The sequence below is a fragment of the Panthera uncia genome (genome assembly GCF_023721935.1).
Source record: "Panthera uncia isolate 11264 chromosome C1 unlocalized genomic scaffold, Puncia_PCG_1.0 HiC_scaffold_4, whole genome shotgun sequence".
NCBI classification, from domain to species: Eukaryota; Metazoa; Chordata; class Mammalia; order Carnivora; family Felidae; genus Panthera; species Panthera uncia.
The window spans coordinates 9,329,878-9,357,312 of NW_026057585.1; the positions used below are offsets into that span (position 1 = coordinate 9,329,878).

The 27,435-nt window shown below is 38.9% G+C and overlaps 1 protein-coding gene across 2 annotated transcripts in view; it reads left to right on the forward strand.

Annotated features, from left to right (window-relative positions):
* The window catches only part of PTPN22 (protein tyrosine phosphatase non-receptor type 22), a 60,246-nt gene that overhangs the window by 12,040 nt on the left and 20,771 nt on the right, over positions 1–27,435 (forward strand). For both annotated transcript variants that reach the window (XM_049618394.1, XM_049618395.1), the window contains exons 2-13: positions 1,206–1,314; positions 1,584–1,660; positions 1,819–1,914; positions 2,346–2,384; positions 4,175–4,246; positions 4,362–4,421; positions 5,471–5,613; positions 6,123–6,189; positions 7,230–7,307; positions 9,888–9,974; positions 25,590–25,663; positions 25,802–26,607. In XM_049618394.1, coding sequence (XP_049474351.1) covers positions 1,206–1,314; positions 1,584–1,660; positions 1,819–1,914; positions 2,346–2,384; positions 4,175–4,246; positions 4,362–4,421; positions 5,471–5,613; positions 6,123–6,189; positions 7,230–7,307; positions 9,888–9,974; positions 25,590–25,663; positions 25,802–26,607 — 1,708 coding nt within the window. The remainder of the gene's footprint in view (positions 1–1,205; positions 1,315–1,583; positions 1,661–1,818; positions 1,915–2,345; positions 2,385–4,174; positions 4,247–4,361; positions 4,422–5,470; positions 5,614–6,122; positions 6,190–7,229; positions 7,308–9,887; positions 9,975–25,589; positions 25,664–25,801; positions 26,608–27,435) is intronic.

The following is a 27,435-nucleotide window of genomic DNA, read 5'->3' on the forward strand; positions in this document are numbered from 1 at the left end:
AGCAGGATGACTGCCGGAGGAGGAATGAGTGGGAAGAAAAAGTCATCCTGTTCCATTGTTGAAGGCGGCAATCAAAGGAGCGAAACTAGCACAGGCTGATGAACGCACGTGCGCATGTGTGCACGCAAATACACAATGTCTCACACACACAATCTTTATCTGTGACATTTCACCAAATTAACAGAGGCGCATCTTACCAAGAAAAGGGCTTTTTGCTTCTAGCTTCTCCCGAGAAAACATTCCACAAGCAGGCAAAACAAAACAAACAAGGAGAAACAGTGTAACAGGCACTGTCGATGCACGGGCTCAGTTCTGGAGATTTTGAAAAGGAGCAGTTCTGGGACTTGACATCTTTTCAGCAGCTCTGGAATCAGTGGCAGCCTGAAAGTGAGCATTCTTTAGTGGATAAGAGCAGAGACAGCTGAAAAAATTGGTGTAACTTGAGTGGAAATTAAAAAAAAAAATTTTTTTTTTTTTTTTTTTTGAGAGCTTGCACGTGTGGGGTGGAGGGGCAGAAGGAGAGGGAGAGAATCTTAAGCAGGCTCCCCGCTGGGTGTGGAGGGCTCTGCAGGGCTTGATCTCATGACTGTGAATTTAACTAAGGACATGCCACAGGCACATGGGAGGCTATAATAGATTTCCACTCGGTGTGCCTGGGTGGCTCAGTCAGTTAAGCGTCCGACTCTTGATTTCAGCTCAGCTCATGATCTCACAGTCGTCGTTAAGACTGTTGTTTGTTTGAGGGGTCAGCTTGCAGTTTGGGTCATATATATATATAAAAAAAAAAAGACTGCTTTTGAAATTTTGCTATATATAGAGAGAGATTTTATTTGGCTTAAGCTCCATTTCTACTTAAAGTAGCCCTGTAGTAGCCGTAGAGAAGGTAAACTTTTAATATTTGACGTTTGTGTGGAGCATATAGTTTGTTTTCAAAAAGGCATTGGCTTTTAAAATATTCACTAGTTTCACCTCTAGGTTTTAGCTATTTGTGGCTCAGCTGCAGTTAAGTGTGATCTTTTCACTTCTCCAAACTGAAGTCTGCTGACCTTATGCTCAGGGGCTCTGTCCTGAATTGGACGTAGTTCTAGAAGATGCTACAAGGGCAAAAGCGGACTGTTTGGGCAAAAGAGAAGGAAAGGTCTCTACAGAGAGAGATTCTTACCTCTTTTCTCTAGGAAGATTTAATTTTTGGAATTTTATTACAGTGGCTGAAAAGACAATCCACTAAGTACAAGGCAGACAAAACCTATCCTACAAATGTGGCTGAGAGACCCAAGAATATCAAGAAAAACAGATACAAGGATATCTTGCCCTGTAAGTTTTTGTTTCTCCCTATAAATTTGTACCTTCTCCCAAATTCAGTCATTCCTAGTTTTACCCATTGCCTGCTGTTCCCAATCCTGGGACAATGCTTTGACAAATGAGTTTGTACTCTATACAACCACAAAAGAACATTCACTCACTCACTCACTCACTCACTCATCAAACACTTTTGCACAGCCACTATTCACATGCTAGTTTCTGACTTACGGTAAGTCCTCTAAGTCCTTTTAGTTCTAATATGTCCATCTTTCGTATTATAGATGATCATAGCTTAGTAGAGCTGTCTCTGATAACCTCGGATGAAGATTCCAACTACATCAATGCCAACTTCATTAAGGTACACCCCATATTCTATAGTCTTCTAGGTACCTTAAAAGGGGTCGGGATACTAGACCATATTTCTTTAGGTACCTAAGAAAGAGGTGGAGGGGATTCTAAACAAGAAGAAAAGGATATTATCTGTAGTCATCCCATATAATTTCTGTTCCCTTTTAGGGAGTTTATGGACCCAAAGCTTATATAGCCACCCAGGGACCTTTGTCTACAACTCTCCTGGACTTCTGGAGGATGATTTGGGAATACAGTGTCCTGGTAAGGGCAGAAATGCTTTTGTTACTATATTCTCTAGTTTTTAGAGATGGAGGGAGGAGGGTATCAGGGTATGTGACTGAGGTTTCCTTTGTATTAAAATCAGTGCCTTTTTGGGTCAGTCGCTAAAATTTCAGTGTTCAGGCACATTTTTGTCAAAATCACAAAGTCACCTTTACTCAAGGAAATGAAAGTTCTCATCTTGACAGTCTCATTTGTTAACAAGAATTTACCGATTTGAATAGAGAAAAGGGAAGTAAGGACAGAAAGAAGGGTAGGAGCAATATTTTAAAATTTATCAAGATTTCTGTTTTCTTTTTTTGTTCAATAACAAGAAAAAAAAACCAGAAAAAACAATGACTCTGGGACCCGTGTGTTAACTGCTTTTTCTAACTGTATCAACACTCAGGTTTCTATTTATTTCATCCCCTCAGATCATTGTTATGGCGTGCATGGAGTTTGAGATGGGGAAGGTGAGTTAAAGGAAAGAGAAGGGGGAAACTTGGTTGCAGAACTTGCCTTAAGTGTGCCTACGTAAAAATTATTCTGGGATGCCTGCGTGGCTCAGTCAGTTAAGTGTCCGACTTCGGCTCAGGTCATGATCTCACGGTCTGTGAGTTTGAGCCCTGAGTCAGGCTCTGTGCTGACAGCTCAGAGCCTGGAACCTGCTTCAGATTCTGTGTCTCCCTCTCTCTCCGCCCCTCCCCCGCTTGCATTCTCTCTCAAAAAGAAATAAACATTAAAAAAAATTATTCTCATCTTGCTAGCTTTCAGTTTGGGAATGCCAAATGACTCTCAAGTATTTTTTATTTACCTCTAAGAACTCCTTTTGTCCATTTGCCCAGGCTCTATATTTTTAAGTAAAAAGAAGGTATGCTTTTAAAGTAACAATTCATCTTCCCATTTTTATTAATCAAGCATCTTAAATGGCAGTCAGCACTTCTAACCCTGTGCTGTCCAACAACATGACATCCACTAGCTGCATGTGGCTATCAAGCAGTTGAAACATAGCTAACGTACCCAAGGAACTATTTAATTTAATTTAACTTTATTTTATTATTTTAATGAGTTTAAATTTAAAAACTCAGTGTTCCAATTCAGTGATTGGAGAACTTTAAGCATGATTTGAACAACTTAGGTACGTGAATCTTTTTCACCTATAAATTTTATGAACTCTAAATGGAAATTAAATGTTCCAATGAAAATTTAGTGGATTAATTGAGATGTACTGTAAATATAAAATGCACACCGGGGTCTGAAGACTGAGATAAGAAATGTCAAATATCTAATATCTGTTTTATCCGGATTACATGTGTTTTGATCGGACTAAGATATATTATTAAAATCAATTTCATTTTTGATTTTTGAACGTGGCTATTAGAAAACTTAAAATTGAGTGTGTAGCTCACATCTTGTTTCCATTGGAGAGCACCTATCTTACCTACTGTTGACATTCACAGTTCAGTGAAAACCAAGGAATTTGGGGTTTCACTTCGCTCGTGCAGCTTTGTTTTAGTAGAGGTGATTTCTGTTAATCCTTTCGAAATAGAGCAGTCCCCTCCTTATTCGCGTGGGATATGCTCCAAGACCCCCAGTGAATGCCTGACACCAACAACAGTAACGAACTGTACATGCACCATATTTTTTCCTATACGTACATACCTATGGTGAAGTTTAACTTGTAAACTAGGCATGTTAGGAGATTAACAACAACAATAATAAAATAGGACAATTGAAGCAATGTACTATAAGTTGTGTGAATGTGGTCTCTTTCTTTCTCAAAATATCTTATTGTACTGTACTCACCCTTCTTCTGATGATGATGTGAGACGATCAGATGCTGACACAAAGGAAATGACGTAGGTGTTTGTGATGTAGGGTTGGGCTACTACAATACTTAGTATTGCCAACAATACGTCCCAGACGGTAGGTACCCGAAAGGCTGAAACTGGTAACTGTAACCATGGAAAGCAAAGCTGTGAACGGGGTGGGGGGGGACTACTGTACTGAAAATGCCAGATCCCTATTTCTACTTTTTCAGACTTCTAGGAAGTCTGTAATTTATATATCCTTTAGTGTTTTCCCCGTCCTTGGAGATTCCAGACCACCATGATGTTGGGGGCGAAGCCCAAGGGGGTAGGACATTGCTAACGTAAGGTGAAGGACACAGAACCTGTGTCTCTCTCATTGAGAGTGGGTTTTGTTACCTAGGAGAGACTAGAATATATGGAGGGAAATCATTACATTCTGTTTTGTGTAACAGAAAAAGTGTGAGCGCTACTGGACTGAGCCAGGAGAGCTACAACTGCAAGTTGGTCCTTTCTCCATATCCTGTGTAAGTATGATGGCTGCTTCCATTGTGGTTGAGCAAATGCTCCAGGATCTACTTTATAGAGACTAGTTTTGAATATTAGGCTTTGAAGTAACTACTATTTTAATTTACTTCTTAGGAAGCTGAAAATAGAAAATCTGATTACATAATCAGGACTCTAAAAGCCAAGTTCAATAGTGTAAGTATAGAACAGGAGTGGTAAACTCAAGAGCCTACAGAGACAGAGGTAAAAACATGTATGTGGGGTGCTTGGGGTGGCTCAGTGGGTTAAGCATCTGACTTTGCCTCAGGTCATGATCTCACAGCTGGTGTATTCAAGCCCCAAATGGGTCTCTGTGCTGACAGCTCAGAGCCTGGAGCCTGCTTTGGATTCTGTGTCTCCCTCTCTCTCTGCCCTTCCCCTGCTCATGCTCTGTCTCTCTCTATCTCTCAAAAATAAATAATCACTAAAAAAATAATAAATTAAAAAAAAAACATATGAGGGGTGCCTGGGTGGCTCAGTCGGTTGAGCATCCAACTTCGGCCAGGGTCATGATCTCATGGTTCATGGGTTCAAGCCCCACATCGGGCTCTGTGCTGACAGTTCGGAGCCTGGAGCCTGCTTTGGATTCTGTGTCTCCCTCTCTTTCTGCCCCTCTCCTGCTCATGTTCTGTCTGTCTCTCTCAAAAATAAAATAAATATTTAAATAAATACATACATACATACATACATACATACGTATGTGTCTCAGGCTGGGCATAAGACAATGGGGAGTAGTTGGGCCTTTGATGTATATGCAAAAGAGACCTTTGGTGTAATCTCTGCTCCCCAATCTATTACACACGATGGCACACATATAAAATGATAGTATCTGTAGGATGAATAGAGGCTGTGCACTGAGTAGAGACTGGGAATTGAGAGCTCACGCTGCCTAGTCTCTCTAAGGCAAAGGGGTTTAATATATCAGCATGCCTGTGACCCACCTGAAATACACCAGTCGTAATATCTATCTCCTCTTGTGTGTGAGTGGGGCAGATAGGGACAGACCAATAGTCAGTGACCTGAAATCACTTTTAATTGTTCTCAGAAGGCATGTGGGCACCAGAGGCCTATAGGAAAGGAAGCAGCATAAATTGCCAACAGGACAGAGATGCTACTTAGGAGGTCAGAGTAATCTTGTGCTAGAATGAGGTGGGGTCCTAACGCTGAACCCTCCTTTTATTCTGGCTATTTTTTTTTTTTTATAGGAAACTCGAACTCTCTACCAGTTTCATTACAGGAATTGGCCAGACCATGATGTGCCTTCATCCATAGACCCTATTCTTGAGCTCATCTGGGATATGCGTTCTTACCAAGAGGATGACCATGTTCCCGTGTGCATTCATTGCAGGTATGATGCTGTTCTTTGAACTTTCTACCCAAAACCAACCAAATGTCATAGCCTGGCCAGGACTCCTGCTGAAACTGAAGGAAGACTGACTTTGTTGGAATTTAAGCTGGTACAGGCATGTAGGATATAGGCTCTTGACACTAGTCTCACTTTCTCCAGTTGATTAGAAAGGAATGAAGCTGAGACATGAAAGTGATAGGAAGAGAAAGGTCGGTAGCAGAAACAGACCATAATACAGTCAACCTGAGCATTAAAGTAGTATTTTCTGACAAGTTACTCGAGAACAGTGCCGCTCCAGACACCCTTGCGGGTGAGAAGTGGCCGAGGATCTGTCCCAAGGCTCAGTGTGTGCATGTGGCAACCAAGAGACGTGCTCTGGGAAATGGGGGGTTTAGAACGTTTTGTTGTCTCTCGGTTACTTCTTCCTCAATCTGCTGGTGAAATTTCCCAGCTACTGTCAACAATCCAGTCTCTGCAACTGTATGTGCCACTGTGATCTTTCCTTTCAGTGCCGGTTGTGGAAGGACTGGTGTTATCTGCGCTATTGATTATACCTGGATGTTGCTAAAAGACGGGGTGAGTTTCTCTCCGCAGGCGCTTCCCGTTTGCCTACCCTGTTACATGCAGACTTAGGAATTGTTTGGTTCTTCCAAACACCTATTTCCATGACTCCTATTTTCTAGAATATTCACTTGAAGACTCACTTTGTCAGATGATTAAATCAGTCCCTAAGTTGGTGGTCCTCAAAGTGTGGTTCCCAGAGAAGCAGCATCAGCATCACTTGAGAACTTGTTAGAAATGCAAAATCTTGGGCCCTACCTTGGGTGAACGGAAGCAGAAACTGGAGGTGGGGGCCCAGCAAGCTCTCCAGGTGCTTCTGATGCTTCTGAAACATTTGAGAATCACAGCCCCAAATTACACAGGTACCCTTCCTTTATCCAAATGGCTGTAATGGATGGACTCAATCTACCCCAATCAAGCCTTGTGTTCCAATCTATAAATCATTAAAAAAATTTTTTTTAAATGTTTTGTTTATTTTTGAGAGAGAGAGAGAGAGAGAGAGAGAACACGTGGAGGAGGGGCAGAGAGAGGGAGACACAGAATCCTAAGCAGGCTCCAGGCTCTGTCAGCACAGAGCCCGACGTAGGGCTCAAACTCACAAACTGTGAGATCATGACCTGAGCTGAAGTCAGTGCCTAATGGACTGAGCCACCTAGGTGCCCCTAGAAATCATTTTCTTAAAGTCTAATAATAGGAAGTGAGAAGTGTGAAATATGGGCTTTAAACCTATCTGCCAACTTCTTTTATTTCATAAAATTCTCATATTTGCTCACCTACCCAGGCTCCACCTTCATTATATGTTTAATTTCAGACATCTGGTCACCCCATGTGAAATCATTCTCAAGAGTTTCTTCAGTCTTTTCTGGGGAAAACACCAGGCTCTAAATCATGACACAAGTGAAGAGAAATCTCATTCATTTTAAAGACACATTCTTTTTCAGATATGATCTTATGTTAGGACAACAGATGCCATGGGGGTAACAAGACCGTGAGAAATAATTTATTAACAAAGCTAGGAACAAAGGAATAAGATATTGTTTCTCTTTATTTGATAGATCATTCCTGAGAACTTCAGTGTTTTTAGTTTGATCCAGGAAATGCGAACACAAAGGCCTTCATTTGTTCAAACTCAGGTATGCAACTATTGTGAATGGATGGTAACATGTGTCTGGTTCTTGCTACCTCTCTCGGTTTCATAGTAAGGCATCCCCGAATAGCTGATTTTTAGCTATAACACCAATTTACTACTAAGTGCATGAGTCCATTTGCATTTCCTCAAACTCTGAATATATCAATATTTTTCCTACATCCCTGGCTTGGGTCAAATTCCTCTCATTCCTTGTATTCTACTGTCTGTGCAAAAAATGTGAAGAAACTCAGTAACTTTATGTTTCTTACAAGGGATGTTGAAAAAATTCAACAAGCTCTTTGACGTACTCGAGATATAATACCTGGGTCAGGTTAACTTGCTGGTTTGTAGTAGTGATTCATTTCTGAAACCAGAGAAAATCAGAGACTTGTAATTTCTACTTCAGGAAGTGGTAACAGAATCTGGGGAATGCATTTTATATACTCATTTTTTGATTTAATTAAAAATAAAAATAAAATCAACCATAATCCTATCACCTAGAGGTAGCCACGATTATTATTGTTCTATAGTCTCTCCTGATCCTTATTGTGTGCAAACTTAAAAAACATAATTACAATCATACTATACATATGATTATATATATGTATCACAATATACATGTATTATATATACGGATCACATATATATGGATCACATATATATGATCACAATATTATATGCATCACAATACATTATATGTATATATGTATGTATGTACATATGTATATATGTATCACGATATTTTAATCCACCCCAAATTACTCATGCCCCTTCATTCCATTCAGATGCTCTTCCTCGGTTTTGTCCTCTCCTCTCCCACTCAAGCTCCGCCTCCTCGATGAAACATTCCCAGCACAGATCTCTCACTCTCTACGATGTTAATTTCACCCAGATTTCCACGCCAATCGTTTTACCCACATTTCTAAATAAATGGTCTCCATCTTTAAGATGGAGTTTGGCATTCCTCATTCCTTATTCACCAAGCGTTTACTGATATTTATCAAGCAACAGACACTTTCACACAATTTGTTACAACTAATTTTTGCTGCTTAAATAGCAAGACCTTCAAGTGTTTAAAGCACTTACAAAGTGAACTTGCACGTAGATTTGGAGGTAAAATAATTGACAGTGACAGTTTAGATATTTTCATCTAGCATTTGTGAATGGGAGGGAAAAAATGAAGAGCTATTATAATATAAGCCTTCTGTTTGGCTCACACAGGTTTTCCACTAATAGCTAGTGGAAAAAAAACTTTTTTTTTTCATGTGTTGACTGTAGGTGTTTCTATATTCAGCTTGTAAGGGAAAAAGTTTCTGTGAAATGTAAGCATTGGCTGGTTTAGTGCTACCAGACTTCAAAGAAGGCTGATCCCTGTAAATGTATAAAGATTCCAGGAGGTTGCATCCTAGTTGTCTAATATCACACTGTGAAACTGCATCAAGAAAGACAACCATACCCCATTTCAGAGAAAGTTCATTTCAGGCCTACTTGTAAGAGTCGGAAGACAGCCGAAACGATTTTAAGTTAGCCTTCCCATGCTGGCACTATCAGCAACTAGCTGAACAAATACCTTACCAATTGTAGCTGCTTTTTCTGACACCACGCTAACCAGGAAATAACCACTGTAACCAGCTGGGTGCTTCCTGTCTGATTTTTCTCTCTTCTTAAAAAAATAGAAGAGTGTACCAATGGATGTGTTGGGTGATAGACTCTATTGCTCTCCTGCTAAAATTGTAATTGGCAAAGGTTGTGCTTTATTTGTACAGAGTTGTGTAAAGTGTCAGGGGAAACCCTGTTTAGGCTCTTTCAGATGAAAAGTAGATACAAAATCAAGTGCTTGATCAAGTATGGCGGCAGAAAACTCCCCACAAACCTTGTAATTGTGGTGGTCTCATTTTCTATGGTGAAATCCTTTTACAAGCACAAATTTCCAAACCCTTCAGTGCTCTACGTTGCTTCAGTATCTCTGCTAGGAGACCGTTTCAGCAGCTTGATCCAAGTGCACTAAACTAAGAGTCAGAAGATTCAAGTTCTAATTCAAGTCTGGACCTTACTTCTGAATGACCTTGCACAGTGTGAACAGGAATAACAGGCTACCTACTTTACAGATCAATTGTGAGGGTCAAGTTTGAGAATACATATTGAAGCCATCTATCTACCCATCAACCACAATTCTATCTAACTTTTTCTGGAAAAGATGAAGGTAACTGACAACAACAAAAAAAATGCATCCAGGATCCAATACAACTTTTAAAATGTAAGCAAGGAAAATAGAACTGGAGGGATGATGGTGGAGAGAAAGATAAGTGAGAAGGTGGAGTAGAACATAAAGCATGCTGGAAGGCCCTTCCTTGTATATTTAGAGGTAGACGATCAAATATTTAGCTGCGTTTAGCAGCCTAAAAGCGCTTTGCAATCTGAAATGGGCCACACAAACATAAGGGCACTACAATTAAACTACTGTCGATGATCTCAGATCTGCTACACTAAGATTTGACTGATGTGCATACTCCCAAACTCTGGTTCTGTATTTCACCAAGTTTTTTGTTTGTTTTCCCTTGTTCCGGTTTGTGATGCTCTGCAGGAACAGTATGAACTGGTCTACAAGGCTGTATTAGAACTATTTAAGAGACAGATGGATGTCATCAGGGGTAAAAAGTCAGGAACAGAGGTAAACATTAAACTTGATATTTTGTCTCTCTTTTTTTTTCATCTTTGATTTTGGTCAAGGGATCTCAGATCAGTTGTCGAACTTACCTAATGATCCACTGTCACAAGTAAATGGGACATGGGGTGCGTGGGGCTACGCTGCCGATCTCCTGTGGAGAAGGACAAATTAATTGAAGTACTCCAATGTAGAAAATGAATCTCTTGGTTCACCTATGGTATACGATTTTCAGCGAAATTTAGAAACCATAGGAGTGAGTGACAGGGCAAGTGTATATTCTCTTTCCACGTAAATAGCTGTGTGGCCAGTTAAAAGTGAGAGTGACAACCCTAAAGTGAATTCAGAGTTGAGTACTGATGTGAATTTTCAGGTTCTTCTAGCTGCGTTTTGATTGCGTATGCCTCATCAAATTTTGTGAATATTTTAGAGCATGTAGAGGATTTTCAACTGAAGGTCTTAGGTATAAAAACAATTATGATTTAACCAAATTCCAGTTAAGAAATATTGAGCATTCTAGGATACGCTATTTTGATCTCATCATGAAAATTGAGAAGTCAAGTACTTGTTCTATATAGTCACAAAGTATTAGGTTCTGAACAAACTTTAGGAAGACAAAATTACTGTTTTACCTTGCAAGGGTATATTTAGTTACATATACATATTAACTTAATTTTTAATATTAAAAATTTTTTTCAACATTTATTTATTTTTGAGAGAGAGCGAGCGAGAGAGCACGTGTACACACAAGTGGGGGAGGGGCACAGAGAGAAGGAGACACAGAATCTGAAGCCAGCTCCAGGCTCTGAGCTGTTTGCATACAGCCTGATGTGGGGCTCAAACCCACGAACCGTGAGATCATGACTTGAGCCAAAGTTGGAAGCTTAACCAATTGAACCACCCAGACACCCCTGGATTCTTAATCTGAAAATATTCACTGAGGACCTACTGTTATCACAGTATTAAGAATACAAAGTATGTAAGACATGATTCTGATGGTAACTCCTGTCAGTTGAACGCTGAATCATGATGGGGAAAGGAAAGAAAGCCAGAAAAACTGTTGAGGCTTGAAATGGACTAAGTAATCCTATTGTTAGTGTCAACTTCAAGGAAAAACAATGTGGTAGAAGGACATGGAAATAAGAATATAGTTTTGTTAGAAATTGCTACTTGTATCCTGTTTATGTCTACTTCATTGGCTAGTATTCCCAGGTTAAATGATAGAGGCGATTATGGACAACCGAATTTCAATGGAAAAGATTCTCATGTTTCACTATAAAGTGTGATGCTGACTTGGAGACATTTGTTTGTTTGTTTATACCTCTTAATCTATTTCACCCTTTCTGCCACAAGCCTCCCTTCTGGCAACCACCCAGTTTCTTCTCTATAGTTAAGAGTCTGTTTTTCGCTTGTTTATTTTGCTTTTTAGATTCCCCATATCAGTGAAAGCATAAGGTATTTGTCTTTCTCTGTATGACTTATTTCACTTAGCATAATACTCTCTAGATCTGTCCATGTTGTTGCAAATGGCAAGATTTCATTCTTTTTTGTGGCTAATATTCCATTATATATATATATATATATATATATATATATATATATAGTAATATATGTATTATTGCATGTAGCTGTCCAGTTTACACACACACACACACACACACATATATATCTCACTTCTTTATTCAGCTATGGATGGACACTTGGGCTGCTTCCATAATTTGGCTATTGTAAATAAAGCTGCCATAAACATAGGCATGCATATATCCCTTCGAATTAGCGTTTTTATATTCTTTGGGTAAATACCCAGTAGTGTGATTACGCGATCAAATGGTAGTTCTATTTTTAATTTTTTAAGGAACCTTCATACTGTTTTCCATAGTGGCCACACCAATTTATATTCCCACCAACAATGCACAAGGGTTCCCTTTTTGCCACAACCTCTCCAACACATGTTGTTTCTTGTGTTTTTGATAGTAGCCATTCTGACAGGTGTGAGGTGACATCTCATTGTGGTTTTGATTTGCATCTCCCTGATGATTAGTGATGTTGAGCATCTTTCACGTGCCTGTTGACCATCTGCATGTCTTCTTTGGGAAAATGTGTATTCATGTCCTCGGCCCATTTTCTAATCTGATTTTTTTTTTGGTATTGAGTGTATAAATTCTTTATATATTTTGGATATTAACCCCTTATGGATATATCATTTACAAATATCTTTTCCCATTCAGTAGGTTGACTTTTTATTTTGTTGATGATTTCCTTTGCTGTGCAAAAGCTTTTCATTGTAGTGTAGTCCCAGTAGTTTTATTTTTACTTTTGTTTCCCTTGCCTGAGGAGACAGATCCATAAATATTTGCTAAGGCCGATGTCCAAGAGATTACTGTAAGAGATTACCTATGTTTTCTTTTAGGAGTTTTATGATTTCAAGACTCGCACTTAGGTCTTTAATCCATTTTTACTTTATTTTCTTATATGGTATAAGAGAGTGGTCCGGTTTAATTCTTTTGCATGTAGCTGTCCAGTTTTCCCAACACCATTTACTGCAAAGACTGTCATTTCCCATTGTATATTCTTTTCACCTTTTTCATGGATTAGTTGACTATATAAGTGTGGGTCTGTTTTGGGGATCTCTGTCTGTTCCATTGATCTATGCATCTATTTTTGTGTCAGTACCATACTGTTTTGATGAATATAGTTTGTAATATATCTTAAAATCTGGGATTGTGACACCTCTAGCTTTTTTCTTCTTTCTCCAGATTGGCTTTGACTATTTGAGGTCTTTTGTAGTTCCATACAAATTTTAGGATTATTTATTCTAGTTCTACCAATTGCTATTGGTATTTTGACAGGGGCTGCATTGAATCTGTAGATTGTTTTGGGTTGTATGAACCCAAGTTTTAACAGTATAAACTCTTCCAATTCATGAGCATGGTATATCTTTCCATTTGTTGTTGACATCTTCAATTTCTTTAACTAATGTCTTATAGGTATAGGTCTTTTACCTCCTTGGTTAAATTTATTCCTAGGCATTTTATCCTTTTTTGGTGCAATTATAAATTTGACTGTTGTTTTTTAATTGTTTAAAGAGAGTATTTATTAATTTCTATTTTACTAGGAAATTTTTAGAGAAAGAATGTTGAAGTCTGTCAATTGCATATTTTTGCACTCATGGAATGATCACATGGATTTTCTCCTTTAACCTATTAGTACAGTCATATCATTGGATTTGGTGGTATCAAACCATCCCTGTACTCTTAGAATTGACCCTTCTTGAACAAAAGATATTCTTTTAATGTGTTGCTAGAGTATGTGGACTAATATTTTATTTAGGTTCCAGAAAATGACAATACTCAAATTTAGCCCAGTAGCAGTGTCATGGCTCCAGGTGAGTTGCCTGAAGTGGGCCTTTAGTCAGTAGATGGGAACATAGGAACACAGCTCAAACTCCCATAGAGGGAATTGGTTAAAGTTAACTAAAGAGGATTTCTGTTTCTGGGAAGATCAAGTGGACATACTTTTTCCCCCCTATTCCTCCCACTAAGTGCAACTGGAAACAACTGACATTATAAGTAAAACAACTCTAAGAAGGCTCTGAAAGATAGAAAGAAGTCAGACTAGCTAGGGACTTTGGGACCTGAGGAAAGACATGATGATAAGTTCCTTGGGTTTTCTTTTGCCTCATTTTTGCAGACTTGGAACTGAAAGTCAACCACCTGGAAATGCCAATGGTACAGACAAACAAAACAAAACAAAACAACAACAAAAGCCTGCTCTGTCTAGGCAAAGGATCAGTAAGGGGGCAGTCCAGCAAGAAAGAAAACTTTTAGATAATTCATCACTCTCCTTTAGTCAACACCACATAAAATAATGGCTCCTAACCCCACCCATGTCAGCAAAGGCTGAGTGGGGTACTAGATTCCCATCTTTCTTTCTTTCTTTCTTTCTTTCTTTCTTTCTTTCTTTCTTTCAGGTTTGTTTATTATTTTGAGAAAGAGAGCGAGCACAAGCAGGTGAGGGGCAGAGAGAAGGAGAGACAGAATCCCAAGGAGGCTCCACACTGTCAGCGCAGAGCCCAATGCGGGGCTTGAACTCAGGAACTATGAGATCGTGACCCAAGCTGAGATCAAGAGTCAGATGCTTAACCGACTAAGCCACCCAGGCGCCCCCTAGATTCTCACCTTTCTAAAACCGTAGTAAAGTGCTGAAGTGGTGTCACAGAAGATCAGGTAAAGAGCGAACACTTTCATCCCCATTGGCCTCCATGAGAGCTTCCTGCAGTGTCAGTGGAGACCACATGGGGAGCCTCTCCTGATGTGTCTCTGCTTGGGTGTCAACAGAGGCTCAGCGAGCAAACTAGGGGAGGTCGATTCTATGTGGCAATAACAAGGCAGTAATGAGGCAGCACCTTTCCTTTCCCCTGTCAGAATGGAGTTAAAAATAGAAGAACCCAGTTAAAAAATGCTTAACTAAGATCCAGAGCCTCATAACGATACAAAAATGTCTAGGGTTCGATTGAAAATTACATGTCATACCAAGAATCTAGGAAGACCTCAAACCAAATGAATGAAAGACAATCAATAGATGACAATACTGAGATGATAGAGATGTTAGAATTATCTGACAAAGATTTTAGAGCAGCCACTGTAAAAATGCTTCAATGAGCAATTACAAACATGCTTGAAAAGATTTTAAAAATGGAAAATCTTGGGGCGCCTCGGTGACCTTTTGGTTAAGTGTCTGACTTTGGCTCAGGTCATGATCTCACTGTGTGGTCAAGCCCCACATTGGGCTCTGTGCTGACAGCAAGGAGGCTGGAGCCTGCTTCAGATTCTGTGTCTCCCTTTCTCTGTCCCTCCCCTGTTTGCTCTCTCTCTCTCTCTCAAAAACAAACATTAAAAAAAATAATAAACATTAAAAATTTTTGAAAAAAAAAAGGAAAGTTTCAGCAAAGAATTAATAAAAGGGTTCAGCAAAGAAACATAAGATATAAAGAGGAACCAAATGGGAATTTTAGAACTGAAAAAGGTAGTAACTGAAACAAAATAGCTTAGTAGATAGGCTCAAAAGCAGAATTCAGGGTACCTACAGAAAAAAAGAACTAATGAACTAGAAAATAGAACAATAGGAATTTCCCAGTCTCAACATCAGAAATAAAATAGACTGGAAAAGAGAACAAACAGAGCCTTAGGGAATTAAGGGACTATAACAAAACTAGCACTTGTGTCAGCAGAGTTCAAGAAGGAGAGGGGAAAAAAGTCAAGGCAAAAAAAGAACTTAAAGACTCATCACATTTGGGCTGCCTGGGTGGCTCAGTTGGTTGAGCGTCTGACTCTTGATTTCGGCTCAGGTCATGATCTCAAGTGTCATGGGATCAAGTCCCGTGCTGGGCTCTGCACTGAGTACAGAGCCTGCTTGGGATTCTCTCTTTCTCTACCTCTGCCCCTCTCCCCTGCTCATACTCTCTCTCCCTATCAAAGCAACAACAACAACAAAAGATGCATCATAACGAAGCTGCTGAAAGCTAAAAAGGAAACTTCTATGAAGCAGCCAGAGAAAAATGATCTTCACTATAGGGGGAAAACAATTATAATGATAGCAAATTTGTCATCAGAAACCATGGAGGCCAGATGGAAGCGACATATATTTCTCCAGTGCAGAAAGAAAATAATTGGCAACTCAGAAACTCACACCCAGTGAAAATACCCCTCAGGAATTAAGAAGAAATCAAGACATTCTCAGATGGAAAAATAAACAAACAAACAACAACCACCAAAAAACTAAGAGAATTTGTCTGGGAGACCTTGCATATAAAAAAAAAAAAATGGCAAAGGAAGTTTTGTAAACAGAAAGGAAATGATGAAAGAAGGAAGGACATGATATGCAAAATCATGAGTAGATGTAATAGGTTTTATTTCTCTTCTTGAGCTTTCTAAATTGTTGGATGATTGATGCAAAAATTATACAGTCTTATGTGGTTCCAAATGTATTAGAGGAAGTATTTAAGCCAACATAAACAGGGAAAGGTTACAGACGTAAAGGGAGGTGAGGTTTCTGTACTTGAACTAGTGAAATGATAACACCTGTAGTCTGTGATAGGTTATGTGTATATAATTTAAAACCTAGAGCCACCACTACAGAAGCTATACAAAGACATACCTTAAAAAACACTATAGGTAAATCAAAACGAAATTCTAAAAAATGCAGGAAAAAGAAAAGAGAAATGAAAAACAGAACAGAAAACAAGAAATAAAATGGCGGACTTAAGCCCTAACATGTCAATAATTATGCTAAATGTAAATGGTATAAGTATACCAATTAAGAGAAAGATTGGGGGGTGCCTGGGTGGCTCAGTTGATTAAGCATCCGACTCTTGATTTCAGCTCAGGTCATGATCCCAGGGTCATGGGATCAAGCCTGGTGTCAGACTCCGTGCTGAGCATGGAGCCTGCTTAGGATTCTCTCTCTTCCTTTCTCTCTCTCTCTCTCTCTCTCTCTCTCTCTCTCTCTCTCTCTCTCCCCCCTCCCCCTGTGCCCCTCTTCCCTGCTTGTGCACTCTCTCTCTCTCTTTAAAAAAAAAAAAAGGAGAGAGAGACAGATTGGCAGAGTGTATTGAAAACATAACGACTATATGTGTCTATAAGAAACATGCTGCAAATATACAGGTTGGTTTAAAGACTGGAAAAAAAGATACATCATGTATTCATATAAACAGGAATGAAGGAAATCAGTAGAGTAACTATATTAATACCAGATAAAGTAGACTTCAGAGCAAGAAAATTATCACAGGCAGGAAGGGACAATATATAATAGTAAAAAAATCAATCCACCAATAAGTCATACATACATAGCAATCCTGAGTGTGTATGGACCAAACAGAGCTACAAAATTTGTGAAGCAAAAATTGACAGAACTGAAAGGAGAAATAGACAAGTCTGACAATAGTAGAAGACTACAGTACCCTTTTCTTAAGAATTGATAGAAAAACTCAATAGAAAATCAGCAAGAATACAGGATAACTTAACAACACCATCAATCAACAGGATCAAATTGATAATTGATAGAGCACTCGAATCAACAACACAAGAATACACACTTTTTTCAAGTGCTGATGGAACATATACCAAGATCAATCATATTCTGGGCCATAAAACAAGCTCAAACATTTAAAAGAATTGAAATCATACAGAATGTATTCTCTGTCCATAGTGGAATCAAACTAGAAGTCAATTAACAGAAAGATAACAGGAGACGATTCAAACACTTATAAACTAAACTACATTTTCCTAAATTATCCATTGAGTGAAAGAGGAAGTTTCAGGGGAAATTAAAAAAAAAACACATTGAACTGAATAAAAATTAAAATACAACATATTGAAATTTGTGGGACAGAGCTACAGCAGTATTAAGAGGGAAGTTTATAGCACTCTGAATACAAACATTTGAAGACAGTAAAAGTCTCAAATCAATAATCTGACTTCCCACTTTAAGAATCTAAAGGGGGGGGGGGCGGGAAGAGTAAAAAAAAAAAACCCCAAAGAAAACAGAAGGAAAGAAATAATGAGTGGAAATTGATGAAGTGAAAACAGAAAAATAGTGGAGAAAAGAGCTGAAATGATCAATAAAATTGACAAACCTCTATGATGGCTGATTTTTTTTTTTAAGAAGAAAATAAAAATGACCAATATCAGGAGTGAAATGGGATAGGCCTACAGGCTCTGCAGACATCAGAAGGATAATAAAGGATAATAAATACAAATGAACCTGACCACTTAGACAAAATGGATTACTTCCTCAAAAAGAAAAACCAAACTATCACAGCCTACTCAACATGAAATAGATCATTTGAATAGCCCCATCACAGTTAAGGAACCTGAAGTCATAATTTTAAAACTCCCAAAAAAGAAATCTCCAGGCCCACATAATTTCACTTGAGTATTCTACCAAATGTTTAGGGAAGAATTACCACCAATTTTACACAATCTGTACCAGAAAATAGAAGAGAAGGAAACACTTTCCCCATTCATATTTTCTATTGTGGTAAGATATATCATTTTATCACTATGGAAAAAATTACCATTTTAACCATTTTCAAGCGTACAATGCAGTGGCTTTAAGTATCCTCCCTATGTGTGTGACCATCACTCCTATTTATTGCCAGAAGTTTTTCATCATCCTAAACAGAAACTCTCCACGGTCCCTACCCCAACCGCTAGCAACTTCTATTCTACTTTTTGTTTCTATAAACTTGCTTATTCTAGGTACATCAGATAAGTGGAATTGTGTATTCTTTTATATCTGGCTTATTTCATGTGGCATGTTCTTAAGGTTCATCTATATTTTTTTTAGCATGCATCAGACTTTCATTCCTTTTTATGGGTTTACAATATTCAATTGTGTGTACATTCCACATTTTGCTTATTCATTCATCCACCAATTGACATTTGGATTGTTTCCCCCTTTTGGCTACTGTGAATAATGCTGCTATAAAAATTGATGTGCCAATATGTGTTGAAGTCCCTGATTTAAATTATTTGGGGTATATACCCAGAAGAATCCAGGAATTGCTGGATTCTACAATAATTTTAGGTTTTGTTTTTAAAGGTACTACTAAGGGGCGCCTGGGTGGCTCAGTCGGTTGAGCAGCCGACTTCGGCTCAGGTCATGATCTTGCACTCCGTGAGTTCGAGCCCCGCGTCGGGCTCTGTGCTGACAGCTCAGAGCCTGGAGCCTGTTTCAGATCCTGTGTCTCCCTCTCTCTCTGACCCTCCCTCGTTCATGCTCTGTCTCTCTCTGTCTCAAAAATAAATAAACGTTAAAAAAAAAATTAAAAAGGTGCTACCAAACTAATTTTTTACAGTGGTTGCAAATTTTATATCCCCACTAGCAATGCACGAGAGTCCCAATTTCTCTACATCTTTGCCAACACTTGGTATTTTCTGTTTTGTTTTGTTTAGATAATAGCCATCCTAATGGATGTGAAATAGTATCTTATGGTTTGATTTGCATTTCCCTAATGACTGGTGATGTTGAGCATCATCTTGTGTTCTTATTGGTCATTGGTATATCTTTTTTGTACAAATGTATATCCAAATCCTTTGCCTACTTTTTTTTTTTTCAAATTTTTCAAATTGTGGTAAAATACACATAAATTCACCACCTGAACTCATTCTAGGTGTATAATTGAGTGATACTATGAACATTCATTTTGTTGTGCAGTTATGACCATCATCTCTTCCCCGAACTCTTTTTATCTTGAAAAACTGAAACTTTATACCTATTAAATAATAGCTCTCCATTCCTTCCTCCCCCCTACCCTCTCCACTGCCCTTAGTAACCACAATTCTACCATATCTGTGAATTTTACCCCTAGGTACCGCTTATCAGTGAGATCACATGATATTTGCTCTTTGGGTTTGGCTTATTTCACTTAGCATAATGTCCTCGAGGTTCATCACTATCATAACGTGTCAGAATTTCCTTCCTTTTTAAGGCTGAATAATATTCCATTGTATGCCACGTTTTGTTTCTCCATTCATCCATTGGTGAACAGGTGGTTTACTTCCACCTTTTGGCTATTGTAAATAACACTGCTAAAAGTATGAGTGTATACAGATCGTTTTGTGCCCTGTTTTCAGTTCTTTGGGGTATATATGCAGAAATGGAAATGCTGGATCATATAATTCTAATTTAGTTTTTTCATATAATTCTAGTTTAATTTTTTGAGGTACTGCCATACTAATTTTTACAGCAGTGCACCATTTTACATTCCCACCAGCAATGTCCAAGGGTTCCAATTTCTCCACATCCTCACCAATACTTGTTATTTTGTTTATGGTAGCCATTCTAATGGGTATAAAGTAATATCTCATTGTTGTTCTGGTTTGAATTTTCCTGATTAGCGATGCTGAATATTGCTTCATGTGCTCACTGGCCATTTGTATACTGTCTTTGGAAAAATGTCTGTCAAGTCCTTTGCCAACTTTTGAATTGGGTTTTTGTTGCTGTTGAGTTTTAGGAGTTCTCTATATATTCTGGATATTAATCCCATGCCAGATATGTGACTTGCAAATATTGTCTCTCATTCTGTGTGCTGCCCTTTTACATCGTTGATTATGTACTTTGATGCATAAATGTTCTTAATCTTTTCATAAAGTTCAATCTTTCTATTTATTATTACTGCTAGTACCTTTGGTGTCATGTCCAGAAATCGTTACCAAATCCAATGTCACGAAGCTTTCTGTGTTTTCTTCTAAGAGTTTTATAGTTTTAGTTCTTATGTTCAAGTATTTGATCCATTCTGAGTTAATTTTTATATATGTTGTAAGGTAAGAGTCAAACTTCATTCTTTTGGGGGCACTTGGGTGGCTCAGTCAGTTAAGTGTCCGACTTGGGCTCAGATCATGATCTCACGGTTCATGGGTTTGAGCCCCACATTGGGATCTGCGCTGACAGCTCAGAGCCTGGAGCCTGCTTTGGATTCTGTGTCTCCCTCTCTCTCTGTCCCTCCCCCACTCACAATCTGTCTCTCAAAAATAAATAAATGTTAAAAAAATGTTTAGGGGTGCCTGGGTGGCTCAATCAGTTAAGCATCGACTTCAGCTCAGGTCATGATCTCATGGTTTGTGGATTCGAGCCCTGCGTTGGGCTCTGTGTTGACAGCTCTGAGCCTGGAGCCTGCTTCAAATTCTGTTTCCATCTCTCTCCGCCCCTCCCCCACTCACGCTCTGTCTCTCTTTCTCTCTCTCTCAAAAATAAACATGAAAAAATTAATTAAAAAATGTTTAAAAATTTCATTCTTTTGCATGTGGATATCCAGTTGTCCCAGAGCCATTTGTTGAATAGAGTCTTTTCTCCATTGAATGGTCTTGGCACCCTCACCAAAAACCAGTTTCCCACATATGTGAATTTATTGCTATGCTTTCTATTTTATTCCATTGGTCTTTATGACTGTTCTATGCCAGTACCATGCTGCTTTATTACTGTACCTTTGTAGTATATTAAAAAAATTTTTTAAACATTTTTATTTATTTTTGAGACAGAGAGAGACAGTGCAAGCGGGGAGGGGCAGATAGAGAGGGAGACACAGAATCTGAAGCAGGCTCCAGGCTCTGAGCTATCAACACTGAGCTCGATGGGGAGCTCGAACCCACAAACCATGAGATCATGACCTGAGCTGAAGTTGGGTGCTCAACATACTGAGCCACCCAGGCGCCCGTCTTTATAGTACATTTAAAAAAAGTAAGCTCAATGCTCAACGTGGGGCTTGAACTCATGACCCCAAGATGAAGAGTTACATACTCTACTGACTGAGCCAGCCAGGTGCTCCTGTGGTATATTCTGAAATCAGGAAATAGGCGTCCTCCGAATTTGCTCTTCCTTTTCAAGATTGGTTTGGCGATTCAGGGTCCCTTGAGATTCCATATGAATTTTCGCCTGGATTTTTCTATTTTTTGCAAAACACCATTGGGATTTTTATAGGAATCTAATGGAATCTGTAGCTCACCTTGGGTAATATTATTATTATAGCAATATTATGTCTTCCTATGAACAAGGGATGTCTTTCATTGATTTATGTCTTATTTAGTTTCTGTCAGCAATGTTTTGTAGTTTTTAGTATACAAGTCTTTCATCTCCTTGATTAAATTTATTCCTAAGCCTTTTATGATGCTAATATAATCAGAACTGTGTTCTGAATTTTCTTTTCAGATTGTTTATTACTAGTGTATAGAAAGGCAACTGGTTTGGGTGTGATGATTCAACCTTACTGAATTTATTATTTCTACGTTTCTGTGTGCATGTGTGGAATCTTTCAACATATGAGATCATATCATCTGCAAATGAAAATAATGTTACTTCCTCCTTTCTAGTTTTGGCACCTTTTGTTTTTCTCTTGCCTAATTGTTCTGGCTAGAATTTTAAGTACTAAGGTGAATAGAAGTGGTAAAAATTGGCATCCTTGTCTTATTCCTCATCTTAGGGAAAAGCTTTTAGTTTTTCACCATTGAATATAATGTTAGCTGTGGGTTTTTCATATATGGTCTTTATCATGTTGAGGACACTCTCTATTATTCTTAGATTGTTGAGTGTTTTTATAATGAATTTTGTCAAATGCTTTTCTTCTGCACCAACTGACGTGATCAGATGGGGGTTTTCCCCTTTATTTTATTAATTTGGTGTATTATCTGGGTTGATTTTTGTATGTTGAACAATCCTTGCATTCTGGGACTAAATCCCACTTGGTCATGCTATATAATCCTTTTAATATGATGCTGAATTCAGTTTGCTAGTATTTGGTTGAGGACTTTGCATCAATAATCATAAAAGATATTGATCTGTAGTTTTCTTTTTCTTGTAGTATCTTTGTGTGGCTTTGGTATGAGCCAAAGGCTAGGTAAATGCTAGCCTCATAGAATGACTTAGCAAGTGTTCTCACCTATTCAGTTTTCTGGAGGAGTTTGCATTAATTCTTCATTAAATGTTTGGTGGCATTCAATAATGAAACCATCTGGTCTTGGACTTTTCTTTGTCAGAAGGTCTTTTGATTGATTACTGATTCAATCTACTTACCAGTTGTAGGTCTATTTAGATGTTTCTATTTCTTCTGGAGTCAGTTTTGGTTGATCATGTGTTTCAAGGACTTTGTCCATTTCATCTAGGTTATACAATTTGTCAGTGTACAATTGTTCATACTATTGTCTTGTGATATTTTTTATTTGTGTAAAATTGGTAGAATGTATCTAGTTATATTTCTGTAATTTGAGATTTTAGTAATTTGAGTCTTCCCTCTTTTTTCCTTAGTCTAACTAAGGTTTGTCCCTCTTATTGATCTTGTCAAAGGATCAATTTTTGGTTTTGTTGATTTTATCCACTGTTTTCTTAGTCTCTATTTCTTTTTCTCTTAGTCTCTATTTCATTTATCTCTGCTCTAATCTTTAATATTTCTTTCCTTCTGCTATCTTTGGGTTTAGTTTGTTTTTTTTCTAGTTCCTTAGGTATGAAGTTATTGACTTGAGGTCTTTCTCCTTCCCCTCCTCCTCTTCCTCCTTCTTCTCCTTTTTTGAAAGAGGGAAGGGCAGAGGGAGAGAGAGAATCTTAAGTAGGATCCACACCCAGCACAGAGCCCAATGTAGGGCTCGATTTCACAACTGTGAGATCCTACATGACCTGAGCAGAAATCAAGAGTCAGACACTTAACTGACTGAGCCACCCAAGTACCTCAAGATCTTTCTTCTTTTTAAGAATGGGTGTCTATAGCTGTAAATTCCCTCTGAATATCACTTTCACTGTATCTCATACATTTTGGTATGCTGTGTTTTCATTCATTTCTAAGCATTCTCTAATTTCTGTTGTAATTTCTTCTTTGACCCATTAGTTGTTTAATTTATAGACATTTGTGAATTTTCCAGTTTTCCTTCTGCTATTAATTTCTAGTTTCAATCCATTATAATTGGAAAAGGTACTTTGTATGATGGCAATCTTTTAAAACATATTAAGACTTGTTTTGTGGCCTACCATATGGTATATTCTGGACAGTGTTCCATATAAATTTGGGAAGAATATGAATGTTGTTAGGTGGACTATTATATATGTGCTGTTAGATCTAATTGACTTATGGTGTTATTCACGTCTGCCCTCTATTTCCTTATTGATCCTCTGTCTGATGTATCCATTATTGAAAGTGGGGTATTAATGTCTCTTATCAGTTTACTAGGCTTGCTGTAACAAGTATCACAAACTGAGGAGGGCTTAAAACAAATTTCTTTTCTCATGGTTCTGGAGGCAGGAAGTCCAAAATCAAGGTGTCAGCAAGGCCTTGCTTTCTCTCATAGCTCTAGAGAGCCTTCCTTGTTTCTTTTTAGTTTCTGGAGTTTGCCAGCAGTCTGTGGCATCCATTGGCTTGTGGGTACATTGCTCCAGTCTCTGTCTCCATCATCACATGACATTCTCCCTGTACGTCTCTGAGTCTCTGTTATATGTTTTTATAAGGGCACAAGTCATTATGATAGGGCTCACCCTAATCCATCTTGACTAATAATATCTGCAAAGACTCTATTTCCAAATAAGATCACATTCACAGATATCAGGCGTTGGACTTCGACATCTCTTTTTGAGAGTCATAATTAAGCCCATAACAGGTGGAATCTGACGATTGCCAATGACATTTAAAACTCTATTTAAACATCTCTAAAATCAGGATATATTTCACAAATTGATGGTATCTAAGATTCTGTGTGACACATTTCATAATGTGATAATGGCTATGAAGAAAAAAAGATCGAAAGAGGATGACGAGTGTGTGGGAGTATGATTTGGGGTTGAGTGGTCAGAGAAGACTTTCTTATGCAGGTGACATTTAAGTAGAGAATCATTACTTAGAAAGAGCCAGACATGCAAAATCTGGAGCCAAGAGTATTTCAATTAGAGGGAATAGTAAGTGGAAAAGCCTTGAATTGGAAACAAGTTTGGTACACTTAAAGAATGGCAAGAAAACCAGTATAGCTGGAGAATAGTAAGGAAGAAAGAGGTAAAAATAAGTCTGAGGGCCTAATGAGCACTTATTAACATTAAGAGTTAAGATGATGTAATTTCTGAAGATAGGGTGTTCTTGAGAGTGAAATTACTCCCAAAGACATTTTAAAACTCCCATATTTGATGCTATAAGAAACCCTTTCTAGTTTCTATAACACTATTATTCCCTTTTTTTTGGATCCCTTTGACCTCAGTATGTGAACAAGTTCTTGTTAGGTTCAATATTTTAGAAACTCAATATTTTGGAAATCTCTTATGTGAATTATTTAAATACTTTATGCTTTCTGAAAACTAACTTCTCAACTTTATGAATTTAAAATACCTCATTGCGGGGCGCCTGGGTGGCTCAGTTGGTTGGGTGTCCGACTTCGGCTCAGGTCATGATCTCGCAGTCCGTGAGTTAGAGCCCCGCGTTGGGCTCTGTGCTGACAACTCAGAGCCTGGAGCCTGTTTCAGATTCTGTGTCTCCCTCTCTCTCTGACCCTCCCCCATTCATGCTCTGTCTCTCTCTGTCTCAAAAATAAATAAACGTTAAAAAAAAATTAAAAAAAAAAAAACCTCATTGCTGAGGTGCCTGGGTGGCTCTGTCGGTTAAACGTCTGTCTTCAGCTCAGGTCATGATCTTGCGGTTCATGAATTTGAGCCTGATGGGTTGGTGAGTTTGAACCCCATATAGGGCTCGCTGCTGTCCGTGCAGAGCCCTCTTCGGATCCTCGGTCCCCCTCTCTGTCTGCCCCTCCCCCACTCACATGCTCACTCTCTCAAAAATAAATAAAACTTAAAAAAATAAAATATCTCATTGCCATTTCTTTTTTTTTTTTATTTAAAATTTTTTTTCAACGTTTTTTGTTTATTTTTGGGACAGAGAAAGACAGAGCATGAACGGGGGAGGGGCAGAGAGAGAGGGAGACACAGAATCGGAAACAGGCTCCAGGCTCCGAGCCATCAACCCAGAGCCTGACGCGGGGCTCGAACTCACAGACCGCGAGATCGTGACCCGGCCGAAGTCGGACGCTTAACCGACTGCGCCACCCAGGCGCCCCTCTCATTGCCATTTCTTCACCAACAACCAATGTCTTATTTTTCTTGAAGATTCAAGCCAAGTATTCAGTTCTTGAGCAAAATCCCACCCTAGAAGCAGAGTCTTATTCTAATTTACCAAAAAGGTGAGTACAATTTTACACACCTCAGCGTTATCTAATTGTTTGGGGGAGTGCAAATCTCATGCTTAGGACTCATTGTGATGCTGGGAAGAGGCCTCTTTGGGGTGCTGCGGTACCATCATTGCTTTCTTTTTGTTTCAGTGGCATAGAAGAAGCAAAAATGGTGAAGCAACAGAATAAACAAAGGATAAGGCTGAAAAGTGCAGACGCTTCTTCCTTTGGCCTCAGGACTCCTGAAATAAGTGAAAAGGAAGGGTTAGTTTTACACCCTGCTGAACAGAGCAGTTCTTTTGACATTTTGGAGCTAAATTGTGGTTGTAACAAAAATGCTGACACAACCGTGAAATGGGAGCCAAAGGCATTTCCAATAGTTGGGGAGCCTCTTCAGAAACATCAGAGTCTAGACTGGAGCCCCGTTTTGTTTAATTCCAAACCTGCAAATGTAGCAGGGGGATATTTCAACTCAAAGGGGCCGATAACGCGGACCAAATCAACTTCCTTTGAACTGATGCAGCAAAGAGACACCAAGGAGCTGGATATCAAGGAGAATGTTTTGTGTTTGGAACCTCAACCGCACAACTCTCCTCTTGGGCGGGCTCAAAAAGCGATGCACGTTTCTTCAGCAGAACTGAATTATTCACTGCCATCTGACTCTCGGCGCCAAACGGGCAATGCCTCTAATGCAAAGCAGCAGGACTCTAGTGCTGTTAAGGTGCATTCTTACATGTCCTTGGAAGATCCTTTTTTTTCATCGTTGTCGCCAAGTAGCACTGGTTCTAAGATGTCTCTTGATTTACCTGAGAGGCCAGATGGAACTGCTTTACCTCGTTCTCCACTGCCCGCGTCCTCCACAACCCTCTTCTCTTGCTACAATTCACAAGATTCTTTAGCACTGAGTTCTCCAACTGGTCACCCTCCACCCCTGGACCAAGAGACATCAGTAGTCGGTAAAGTATTTCTAAAAGTGTGTATAACATTTTAGATTTCACTTTGTTTCTATAGAAGATTTGGTTTCTTCTCATCCCTGCACACCCCTCCCCTCATCTTTCTCTGCTTCTTCTCCTCCTCAAAGAAGTAAGTTCCAGAAGTGTTTTAATGATGCGGTAAGTTAAAAAAAGGCAGTAACAAACAAGTAATGGTTGATGAAACAGGCAGCAGAGGAGGCAGTCGGATCTATGCCAGTCAGAGTGCCTGTAAAGAAGGCAATCCTTATTTCTTGAAATGTGTGTGAGAGGTCCACAATTTACCCTTAATATGCAGAAACAACTTGCAAAGGAACAGCAGAAAGGATTTGATCAACAGCACCACATGGTCACTGGGGATTCTTATTACACTTTTTCTTTTTCTGTCTTTTTAAAAAAAAATTTTGAGAGACAGACACAGAGAGTGAGCAGGTGAGGGGCAGAGAGAGGGGGAGACATAGAATCTGAAGCAGGCTCCAGGTTCTGAGCTGTCAGCACAGAGCCCGACGCGGGGCTCGAACTCACAAACTGCAAGATCATGACCTGAGCCGAAGTCGGTCGCTTAACCGACTGAGCCACCCAGGCGCCCCTCTTTTTTTTTTTTTTTTTTTTTAAGTATATTTATTTGTTTTGAGAGAGAGTGCAAGTTGGGTGGGGCAAAGAGAGAGAGAGAGACAGAGACAGAGACAGAGAATCCCAAGCAGGTTCGGCACTGACAGCGTGGACTCTATTACGGGGCTCAAACTCACAAACTGTATGGTCATGACCTGAGCTGAAACCAAGAATCGGACACCCAGGCACCCCAAACGTTTT